The sequence below is a fragment of the Aedes aegypti genome, chromosome 2 (genome assembly GCF_002204515.2).
Source record: "Aedes aegypti strain LVP_AGWG chromosome 2, AaegL5.0 Primary Assembly, whole genome shotgun sequence".
In the NCBI taxonomy this organism is placed as follows: domain Eukaryota; kingdom Metazoa; phylum Arthropoda; class Insecta; order Diptera; family Culicidae; genus Aedes; species Aedes aegypti.
Window position 1 is genome coordinate 80,559,119 of NC_035108.1, and position 12,654 is coordinate 80,571,772.

General features: G+C 40.7%; 1 protein-coding gene across 1 annotated transcript; it reads right to left on the bottom strand.

Moving 5' to 3' along the window:
* Positions 1 to 6,098: 6,098 nt before the first annotated feature.
* Positions 6,099 to 7,992, bottom strand: LOC5570847 (37 kDa salivary gland allergen Aed a 2-like). Its single transcript, XM_001659324.2, has 2 exons — positions 7,211 to 7,992; positions 6,099 to 7,140 (listed from the first exon to the last, which is right to left on the bottom strand). Exons 1-2 carry the CDS (start codon positions 7,907 to 7,909, stop codon positions 6,904 to 6,906), a joined length of 936 nt encoding a protein of 311 aa, XP_001659374.1. The 5' UTR covers positions 7,910 to 7,992; the 3' UTR covers positions 6,099 to 6,903.
* Between the last annotated feature and the right edge of the window lie 4,662 nt (positions 7,993 to 12,654).

Genomic DNA, 12,654 nt, shown 5'->3' on the forward strand with positions numbered 1-12,654 from the left:
ATAAATACAATAGAGAATGAATTGTATAAATCAATTAACTCATTCTCAAATTGACTCGTGAAGAGAAAGCATCAGTACTTGGAATACGCTTAAGAGAAGTAAGAAAAATGCGTTATTATTTGGTTTCATTTATTTTGAAATCATAACATATGCAAAGCTTAATGTTACATGTCTTCCTTAAGTATCTAAATTCTCTTGAGAAGATTCCAAAACCCCGAATTTCTTTAACCCGAGTGTCATCACACTGAACGCACTGTTATGCTAAATGCTTTAATTTGAAAAAGTTATATTAAATATGATAAAAATAGAGATCTTTCTGGATTCTACGTAAATTCCTGTTTTAATTACCGGGAAATTGTAAATTGATCTGTGGTCTTGTTGAAAACTTGCTGGTCTACCTACCATTATATGGTTTGAATCCTACACAAACTGAAGATTTATATGTAAACTTTTTTTTCGATCGTGAACTGGGCTTGTTAAGTAAAGACACATCAGCTGCTATGACCCTTACTTTATATTAACATATAAAGCGCTCAAAAGATGGCACTTGTGGACAAACAATTGATTTTCTTTTTTTTTTTTTCTTTCTTAATTCTTATACATACATGTACATCTTGTTTTTGAATAGGGAAAAGCCGATGGGAGTTTAAGTCCAGTAGTCAAGTACCGTCTCGAATCGAAGTGCCCGGATGCTACGAATCCCGGACACTGGCATTAAATAAATTAAAAACTATTTTTTCGACAATTTTTATGCTTGGACAATGTAGAAGACTTTTTAATTATTAATTCTAGACGAAAAAAAAATAGAAATCGGTCCTGAAACATTGTGAAAAAGGTCAGTGTCCGGTTTTCGAAGCGATCGGCAATCAGATGCAGCACGGTTTTTAAGGTGAGGATGAATCGAAGCCAAACCTCAAATTTCCAAGAGCACGATTCTGGAGAACCAAACATCCGTTTAGGCTGAAAACTTGATCGATTGGTCACTAGCTGGTGGTGCCCAATCGATTAAGTTTTCAGCTCAAACGGGTGTTCGGTTTTCCAGATTTGTGCTCTTGAAAATTTGAGGTTTGCTTTTTTTTCCTTACTTAAAACGTGTTTATTTCCATTATTTTGTGATTTGTTAAATGATTACAATTTTCTGTTTTACAAAACAAGCACCTGATCGTGTATTCATCTATTTATATATAACCCTATATATTGCAATTCATAATGAATTTCAATTCTTCTACAAATACATCTTCTCTATAATTTGCAATAGCATACCTTAAAAAATCTAAAAACATTTTCGATGCGATCTTTCTTTCTAACTGATTGTATGTTCTCAAAACTGGAAATTTAAAATCATCAAAACTAATATTTCTTAATTTACGCCTGTTTAACAATTTAATTTGTGTTACGGTAAACCACCAACAGTTTCTAATTTTGGGGCATGTAGAAAACCTATGCTTCAAATCCTCAATTTCTTGAGGACAATAAACACAGTTTGGTGATGCTCGACTGCCAAACCGAAACTGTTTTTCAGCACAAATGATTTTCTCACTGATTAAGAGAAACCATGTTACTTGATGGTCTGAAGAAATCTGTCTACTGAATACATTCTTCCAAATAATGTCCCATCTAAATTGTGGATATTTCTCCGTTATATGTGGTTTAGGTAAGTTAGAACAGAAATGATTATAAATGCTATGAGATGTTGGATTATTTTTTATGTTTTCGGAAATATACGCTTGTTCTAAATAAACAGTTTTGAGAAAATGTGCATTGCACGGTAAACCTTTCATGTTTGGAGGATTTTCAATTCGATCAGTATAATTATGTAAGAAAGGTGAAAATTGACGCAGTCGAAGAAATCTGTTGATAAGCAACGATTTACACTTATGTTCTGGTGAAATGAGACCTAAACCTCCTCTTTTATTTGGCAAACACAGTTGATTGAAAGAAATTCTTAAAGAACTACGATACCATAAAAAATTTCCAAAGAGCGATTTTATTTTTGTTAGGGTTTTCTTATGGACCGAAACCGTTGATACCACATACGCGATGACGCATAAGTGTTCAGGAAAATGATTTTTTGAATTAAATTTAAATTTCTGAATTGACTATTCCAAAGCATATACCTCAAATTTTGTAAAATTTCGTCCCAGTTCTTTTGAATCATCGCATTGCTATTATTATAGAACCAAATTCCCAAAATCTTCAAATACTCTTCGTGCTCCAACCAATCAGGTAAAATGAAATTATTATTTGATCCTATCCTCATTGCTTTTGTTTTATTGTAATTAACCTTCGCCCCAGCAACTAATTAAAAATTATCGAAAATTTGTTTCACTACACTCAGTTTCCTCACATCAAAAATGATCAAACTTATGTCATCTGCATAACCTACCAGTAAGTCCATTTCATCTTCACAAATATTCTGGATCTTTTGCAAAAGAGGCTCAAGATAAAAGCAAAACAGAATCATTGCCAATGGATCTCCCTGTCGTACTGATCTTTCAATTCTAATCGTTTCAGACAAATTACCGTTAATAAGAATCCTTGAATACGTGTTATTCTGGCATAACCTCACAAAACCAACAAATCTGTTATTTATTCCCATTTTTGATAAAGTCGCTAAAAGATACTCGTGATTTACCCTATCAAACGCCTTTTCTAGATCGAAAGAAATGAGCCACCCCTTTTTTCTTTTCAAATATATCTCCACAATTTTATTTCTTATGCCACAAGTGGCTTCAAAGATAGTTCTGGAACCATTGGAACACTTCTGTGTATTTGATAGTAAAGCTTCATTCAGTTTAATTAATCTGTTTTTGAGGATTCTTGAAACTAACTTGTAGTCAAAGCTCAACAATGTTATTGGTCTAAATCCGCTAATGTCATTGTTTTATTTTCTCTCTGATCAATACTATTACTCCTTCTAAAAATTTGGTTGATATTTTTCTGTTAATCACTTCATTTACCACTAACAGAAGCTCTGTCTTGATGATTTCCCAACATTTAATATGAAAGTTTTTTGTTAATCCATCTTTTCCAGGACATTTTCTTGACTGGCTCGTTTTAATAGCTTGAAACAACTCTTCTTCTGAAATGGGATCCATTAACCTACTATTTGCTGGAAAATTATCTTGTATAGTCTTTTGCGGTTCGAACAAATTTTCGATAACTACATTACTTTTAGTATACAAAGTTTTGAAAAATGTGGTGATTTCTTCAGTGACAATCTCTATATCCGCTTCATCTTGACCATTGATACGAAGAGTTTTAATATGAGTTTTTTCTCTACGTTGTTTTTGTTCTCCTAACTGAAAATCGAAGAATTTTCTCCACTGATGAAGGTTTCAGAACGACCGTAAAAGTTGTTTGACATTTCTTTTTGCAGCGCGCGAAGATGCTCGCTTTAACTTTGTTGATTTCACTCAAAACATCTGGATTAGTCAAATAATCGTTGTATAAAATGTTCAACGCCGAATAAAAAAACTTCATGGTATCGCTATAACGTCGTTTCAATGTACTATATTTCCGTTTGAAAAATGACACTGTTTAAATTTCCGCATACTCATTCCACCAGGAAAACCATGAATCGTAATATCGCTTCTGCCTTACCCAATATATCCACTTTTCTCTAAACTCAGCTCGATTTTCATCCGTCAAAGCCAAATCGTTCAAACGCCACAACCCTCGGCCAAATGATCTACCCAAATCTGGCAACTTAAGCTTCAAAATTACAATTCTATGATCGGAGAATGCACAAACATTTGTCCGCACGGATAAATGCATTTTTGTGTACTATTTGCCAAACATCATTTAATTTTAATGATTGCACAACACAATTCAACGACTGACTAAAATTCGAACCGTGGTTAGCATCTCTTTTATCTATTACCGAATTGAAATCACCACCAACAATTAACCTTCCGTCTCCATTATTAACGAAGTAGTGAATAGTGTCTGTAAAAAACCGCTCTCTGAAAGATTTTTGAGCCATTTCGGAAGGTGCATAAATATTACATATGGTTGTGTGATTCTCGATCTTTAAGCTTATTACTCTGGAGTCAATACTTTTCTGTACATGTGAGGTGTTGATATGAGATTTAACTTGTATTGCTGTGCCGCGTTTATTGAAATGTGCTCGTGTACTTCCTGCAACATCAAAATATCCAAATCCATCAAATAGATGAACGATCTCAGAGCATTTATTTTGTTTTCATTTGCAATTCCGTTGATGTTTAGAGTACCAATATTATACGAGAGCATATCCATTTAATGATTATCCAGAAGAATCCACCGATAGACCAATCTTCTTTCTAGATGGTGACTTGCAACCACTTGCATGAGTACCATCCATATCATCATCCGAGATATCGAGACCTTCAAATTTGTTCGAAACCTCAATACCAGAGGCGATTGGGTTCACAGCCATTGAACCACGTGCTAGTTTCGATGTGGCAGTTTTGGCAGCCGAGCTTTCTGTGTTTTCGCTGAGCGCCGTGTTCGACGTGTTAGTGTTAGTAGACTTGATCGCTAGTTTTACGTTTGGTTCTACGGTGTTAGTAGTTATTTTCTTTCTATCTTGACCTTGACTTGAACTCTTGTTGAATAATTGTGTTAGGTTGGTGTAGTTCGGGTCTACCCTGCTTCACTGCTAACCGAATTACGAATTTCCTGACTATTCCCTGACTGATTAGAAGTTTTCAATACTCCTGCATAATCGACACCTGATGCTCTAAGCCTATCACTGATATTACCTCTATTCAATTGCATTTCCATGTATCCAGCTTCGATGCATTTCCGCCCCCGATGAACTGGTTTTCCGCAGTGCCTGCACGTTTGTTGTTGGTGTTTGTATGTGACGAGGGTGACTTCTCCATTGATGTTGATGTATGATGGAATCGCAGTATGCAGTCGGATACGAACCGACCTTATACCATTCGGAATACCCTTCAGAACGGCTGGCTCTGTCCACATCACCTCCTTCAACCACACAATGTCCCCATATCTTTCCAATTCCTTTTCAATCGATGAATTTTCTGTTTGCGGTGAAATATCGTGTACTCGAACTGTAGTTGCCATCCTCCATGAATACGTTGACCTTGTATTTGACATTGTCGCTGATCTCATAGTTTCCGTCAATACGCTCGGTAACGGCTATGGCTAGCTCTTCCGTCTGACACTCGATGAAAACCAATGACTTTCCTAATTGAATGCTCGAAAACTGAATTCTCAACTTGTCGTGGATGAACTTGGCAATCATTTCCATGTTGATCTTCTTGGCTGGCAAATTTGCAAGATCGATAACCAACGTGTTGTTAACACGTGGTCCGTTCGACGTTAGATGATACGGCGATGAAGCCATTGTTTCGTGTTTGTTCTGTGGTTTATTGTTTGTCGTACCAGCCGAAACTGGACAAAAGATCACTTTTGTTTCACACTCCGCATAATAGAAAGACGTCCTCTCTGAACGATAGCTAAAACGGAACTCGACTTCGATTCATCTTTATCTTTATTGGGAATTGACTCTATATGTGAAACATCAAAGAAACAACCAATCAAAACTTGGTCCACCTTGAATACTTACTATCGAATCGAGCAACAATATTTATAATATTTGGAGTGCATATAGCTCCATTACAATTTTTGAATGAAACGTTACACTTTATATGAATTGTCTTGAAAGCTAACAAAAATAAACACATATTTTCTAGTCATCGTTACAATCAAGTGTGATAGTGTTTATGTTTGTGCCGGTTATGGTTATAAATGTGTATGTCTACCTAACGTGATACAGCAGAAAATTGGATTGAGGTCACTAAATGATTTTAGCTCTGGTATGTATCCATCGATACCGATCTTTTTATTCTCTATGTTTCGATTTCCTTATCGAGGAACGTCACGCAAAATTTGATCATATTCATCCTCCTTCCATCCCGCTATGTCACATTTGTTTAATGGACTTCAATTGTTTATATGGTTCGTCACGTTTCCCTGAAACCCCCTCCCTCTCACTGAGTATGTGGCGTAATATTTAAACGACCACTCACCTGCAGTTTTATTTTTCATCTTCTGCACAATATATTTGGTAAATCGTGAAAATAATCTTATTAGACGACACACTTTCAAGATTTTATTTGGATCTCCATCATAGACATGATTTATTTTTTTGTGAAATAAAGTTTAATTTATTGGAAACAACTATGAATAACAAAAACGGAGTTTAATTCCAATTGTGAGACTCCTTGGACTTCAATGCGTTAACCAACCTATATAATGAACGAACCCCTGATCTTTTTTTTAACATTAAAACATTTCAAGGACGTTCAGCACTCAACAAGGTTCATAAGCGAAAAACATGCATTATATGCTCCAGAAATAAAACAAGCTCTTGATCAGGTGTTCAAAAATACCCTGCACAAACGAACTATATTTTGTAATTCGTAATATTGATTGTCTGTATTCAATAACAAACATTCTGTAATTTATTATTAGATTTATATTATTTGTTACAGAAAACATTTAAATTTATGAAAACAACAAAGGGCTGACAAATTACATTCAATGAAATGGAAAATTGAAGTACTGATTTCTTAAACTGTTCACTTATTGTTTAAATTCATGTAAAAAAAAAAACATGAATTCAGTTCAGGTGCTGATTAATAAGAGTACACAGTAGGAAAGACTCGTTTTATGCCATGGTAGGTGTTTAATGCTATTTTTTGTGGTGTAAAAAGTTGATGCCAATGAACTTCTTCATAAGTTGTTAGAACAACTCACTATGAAGATTAACATTTCCTTTGAGTGATACTATTTCCAGTCAGTTGTAATCTCAACATTTTATAAAGTAAAACTAAATCTTAAATACTTAGTTAACCACACCATTTGGTAGCATATTTTAGCCACTAGTGCAGATTACAGATTATTCGCGAAATCGACCGCCGACTTCCACGGTTCCTCCTTAGACGAAAGATCAAAATAGAATGCGGTCTTTTGGTTCCTGTCCCGTATCACCGCTACTAAACTGTCAGCTCCTTTGTCTCTCAGACAGTTGTAAAGTTGTCTTGCGCCAGCTTTCACCGATCCACAATAATCGGCCATATCAGCAGCTCCCTTACCAGCCGCCTCATAGTCACGACGAATTTCATTGACCTGTACCAAACAGCAACGAATGCATGCGATAAGTTAATCAAGCCTTTTAATCAACTCAAACAATACTCACATTCACTTCGCCTTCCTCGGTGATCCAGCGGAAGCCTCTGAAAACGCAATCAAGAAACGCTTCCGGTGGACAGCTGTTGTCCTCGTTCCATTTGAAATCCGTTCGCTTCTCGCAGAAGTCCACAAACATTTGACCGATCTGTTTGACCCCATTGCCGAGTTTGGCGTAGGTATTGCCAATATCTCGGTAGTCGCCGTGGAACATGCGCAGAATTGTGCTGTGATGGGTAGCGTAGAAGGTTGCGTACTTGTTGAACACAGATTCGCATGAATTGTCCGCTAAGACACCGGCCAGCATCGGTTCGGCATTATTCTTCAGGGCCTGCAATTGCTCCGGATCTGCATGGAAGAATGACTCTGCCTGTAGAACAAATCTCTCCGGACGGAATCGTTTCTCCTTAGGGTCGTACAGTCGCAATTCTTCGCTGACACACTTCACGTAGCACTGGCTTTCGTAGGTTGTATCCGGGTGCCATTTGACCCAATTTATTTTCTGTTCGATGCTGGCAGATGAGTCGTTGAGGCATCGCACATAAGCATACAGAGTCTGCTCCGGAGTTCGTGGTTGCCATTCTCCGCTGGCCGCTGACGCTGGTTCAGCATTCTGTCCCTCACATGGAATGGCTGATCCGGAAACGGACAAAACCAAAGATCCAACCAGTAGCAACAACGTCCAAAACGGCGATAGCGCAAGGGCCATGATTGGTTGATTGTCCGGTCAAAAGGGCGATAGAGCGAACGTGATCTGTTCTTTGTCGATGCTCAAATGGAACTAAACGTGCCCGATCGTGAATGCAGGCGCCGCTTTCTCTGTCCGTCAAAGTGTTGAAAGCGGCATTATTCACTTATCAACATAATCTTCTACTCTAACGGGGCCGATTAACTACTGGTCGGCGTTGAGTCAGAGTGGAACAATTGACATATTTATTTATATTTATTTATTCGTATTTTATTGACATAAGGGATTAATAATAAAATACGCAACGTTTTAGGAAGAAAACGTAAATGTAAGGTTATGTCACATCGCATTTAATTTTAATTGAAGATTCCTCACTGAAAACGTAAAGAGGTATAAAACATGTTCAAAATGTGTCATTTAGAAGTCAATCGAAATGTAGCATGTAAACTTTCAATAATTTACGAATTTTTTAAATGTTTTATTATTATTTGTTATTACTGTTATGCATAGCGAAAAACCACTTAATGGGATGGAACTGTTTCTCGCACCTACTGAATTTGGTAGAAATATCAAATAAAGTTCAATAAAAATAGTAAAGTTATCGTTCTCATGTTTGTTTGTTTGTTTATTACCGACACTTTACACCTTCTTTGCATTCGTGTCGAATTCAATGATTGTATAACCTAATTTAGTAACAATTTCTGTTTCATTCCCCTTCTCCGCTTTCTACCATTCTGAAATTTTTCCTATTGTTATATTCTAGATCATTTTTAGTAGTTGAGTATCGTTCAGAAATTTTAATAATTTTGTTTCGCTATTGTTGTCGTTTGATTCCGTGCGTTCTTCGCTCGGTTTCATATTTTCGGCATTCCAGAATCATGTGCCTGACGTCTACAGCCGTTCCACAGCATTCGCACGTGGGCGGCAATTCTCTTTTCAGCAGGAAGAAGTGCGTTAGTCTCGTGTGCCCTATTCTCGATCGCGTTAAAGTACGCTGCTCTGCCGCGTTGTCTCTGTCTCTCCATCTGCCGGTGTCGTGTTTGATTTCACGAAGCTTCGCATCCCTTTTTCCATACCATTGGTTTTGCCAACAGCGACGTATGGCTTTTTTTTACCGATCTCAGAGCATCTTCTCCTGGAAGGGGGATATCCATGGCCGGTTGTCTTCTGGCCTCGTTGGCTAGTCTGTCGGCTTCAGTATTTCTGTTGATCCCTGCATGCCTAGGGATCCAATAGAATCGGACCGGCTTGGACCTCGCTATACTTTCCACTTCTTGGATCCACGGGTGCTTCGATGCTCCTTTTTCTAACGCTTGCAGACAGCTCGCAGAATCCGTAAGTTTTGCGATTTCTCGTTTTACGTTCGGTATCGAAAGCGCCATTTTGATGGCAAATGCCTCTGCAGAAAAGACTCTACATTCTTCTGGTAGGCCGTATGTGCCTGCAAAACCTGGTGCATAGAAAGCGGCTCCTACAGTATCCTCACATTTGGACCCATCGGTGTATACCACGGTGGATTGATGGAAACGGGTAGATAATAGCTGCTGTACTACTGGGCGGACTCTTTCTGGTGGGTCACCAGCTCGCACACTTCTCTTGACATCCCAAATGATTGTTGCCTTTCGTGCGTGCCATGCACGATCACTCATTCTCACGAGTTGGCCGATAGTGGGGAGTGCCATGCCAGTTAATTCGGCAAGACGGTTCGAAGTTCGCAGAATCAGCGGGAGACTGGTATTGTCTTTATGTTTCCCATGTATTCGAATGGCCGTTCGTGCTGTCGATTGGACTGCCAGAAACTCGAAGGGTAAAGTACCCGGCCATGACCGAAATTATCGGACTGGTCACAAACGCTCCAGAAGCGTAACGTATCATTTTATTATAGGCCGGCGCGAGGATCTGCAGCGTTAGCGATCCTCCTCGGCTCACTAGTCCAATGCCGTAGGTAAGCTTAGCGGTGACTAGGGCCGAACCGACTTGCAGTAGCGTTGTTCGATTACCACGTGGAAGTTTGGCTCCTATCATCTGCAGGATTCGCATGATTTTTTTACAGCCTGGCAGTGTGGCTTGAAAGTGAGCGTTCGATCTAGCGTAATACCAAAGATCCTCAGACGGTTAGTCTTTGGGATGGGTATCCGATCAATGGTAACATCGTTTGACGGCTCCCGGCGCGCATTTGGGCTGCAATAGAAGATATGCGACATTGTTGCTGATATTGAAAAACCCACGCTCATTGCCCATTTATCGACAACCTTCACAGCGGCCTGCAGTTTCCGGAGCAGTTTCCGAACTACAAGGAGGATATCGTCAGCGTATAAGAGTATTTCTACTCCTCTCGGTATCAGCCGGAAAATCGGCTGCATTGCGACAAGAAACAGTGTCACAGATAGAACGGAGCCCTGAGGTACACCATTTTCCAGCTGATGTTCCGATAGGAAGCTCCTCAGCATATTAAACATGCAACCCCGTATTCGCCAAGCCTTCAGTGTTCTCAGTATCCCGTGCCTCCAAGTCGTGTCATATGCTTTCGACAGATCTAGAGATGCAACAAGACAATGCTCGTCGATATTCGGAAGCGTTCGCTCCAACTCCGCAAAGTATGTATCGGTGCCACGCCCTGCACGAAAACCATGCTGGCGCTTGTCAAGCCGTCCACTTGTCTCTAGTTCGGTGATTAACCGTCGGTTGACGATCCGCTCGAGTAGCTTTGCCATGCAATTGGTAAGGGAGATTGGTCGGAAAGCAGCAGGTCCGGTGTCTTGGCAGTTTGGTTTCGGTATTGGGACGACGATGGCATTTCGCCAACTAGCGGGAAACTCACCATTTCGCCAGATTTTGTTCAGTAGTTCAAGGAGTGTCATCTTCACGGCCAGAGGGAGACGTTGAAGCAGCGGGTACCCTATCAAATCGTCACCTGTAGAGACACCTCGCCCTTTGTCGAGAGCCCACAGAAGTTCAGCTAGGGTGATATCGATGTTGTGGACTCTCGTTCAGCTGCCATTTTCGCCATCTGGAACGATGGAGGGTAGCTTTATGTCGCCGATCTTTCGCTGTAGTGGGTTGCCAGTTCTTCCGCTACTTCTTCGGGATTGTCCGTGAAACTGCCTGCTCGCTTGAGAATAACTGGACGTTGTTGCCGGTTGCCACGCAGTGTGTTGACCGTACGCCATAGTTCGGTTGTCGTGCTGTTCGGTGAGATTTTCTCCACGAAGTTTTCCCAAGATTGCTGCTTAGCTTGGCTAATCGCCTTTCGTGCTGCTGCTTTTGCTTCCTGGAAGCTCGCCAATGCTTCGGGTTGATTTGGATTAGATTTTTGCAACCGTCGAAGGATGCGCAAACACTTTCTTCGTCGTCGAATTGCCACCTTTACCTCAGCGCACCACCACGGCACTGCCTTCGGTCCGATTCGGCCGCTGGTCCTCGGAATGGATTTCGTCGCTGCCGATATTACCTTATCAGTAAAACTTCTTACATCCCACTCGGCATCTGGCGAGATTGTTTCAGCTGTAATACGTTCGTATAATGACCAATCAGCCTGGTCATATAGCCATTTTCGCCTTGTCAACTGCTGATTTGACCAGCCGGGTATGGATACGGATATCGGGAAGTGGTCGCTGCTATGCGTGTCCGATAAGATTCTCCAAGTGAACCTACGGGCCAAGCTCTCGGAACATATCGTTAAGTCGATTGCCGAAGTATTACCTGTAGCCGGATCGACGCGAGTTGGGGAGCCGTCATTCAGGATTACCAACTGTTGATCCAAGGTCGCCTCAGCAATAAACCTACCAAGTGCGTTCGATTGGTGGGACCCCCAAGCAAGATGGTGTGCGTTGAAGTCTCCCATGAGCAGGATTGGACCTTCGAGTTGTTCAAGCAGCTCACTCAAAGCGGCCTGACACTGGGTTGAGCTCGGTGGAATGTATACAGACACCACGGTCACTTGAATCGGTGCATGGATGCGTGCGGAAACGAGCTGTAGGCTGGTGTCGATTTGCACTCGCTCGAATGGTATACCTTCGCGGATTGCTAAGCCAACGCCATGTTGCCAGTGATGTACGGCATTCGATTCGATCATCAACGTATATTGCCTTCCGATGAAATTTGGGGAGATGATGTGTCGACCCACTTTTGTTTCTTGAAGCGCCACGACACAGGGTTCAAGGTTGGCGATCAGCAGTTTCAACTCGCTGATGTTGGCTTTGAGACCACGCAAGTTCCGCTGGAGAGCAAAGTTGCTGCCGGAGTGACAGCAATCGGTAGTGGTCAGAGAGGCGGATGATGATACCGATGTTCTTCGTGTAGACGAGTTGGCTATGGGAGAAAAGGGGGCCGCAGTAACTTCTGCTGACGATGAATGAACATTGGAACTTGCCTGTGGGACGCGTTGTCCCACAGTACCAACTGCTGTCGAAACCATTACACTAGTTCTATCAATACCGACAACAGCCGGCACTGGGGAAGCGCTTTATGTAATGTTTCTTTGACGAGCTCTCGACGTGCCTTCTCCGGAAGAAAGAAGAGATGCGGTGTTGCCTGAAAAAGTATTAGGCGCAGCGGTATCTGTTGGTGGTTGGATAAGACGAAGACTGACCTGTGGGACATCTTGCCCCACAGTGCCAGCTATTGCCGAAACTACTACACGATTATTTCCAGAACTGCCGGCAATAGCTGGCACTGGGGAAAGACTTTGTGTAGTATTTTCGGTTTGGTTGATGTTATCTACCATGCGAATTGATGTTGCTGCAGGTTGGTTGGTGTTTGCGATG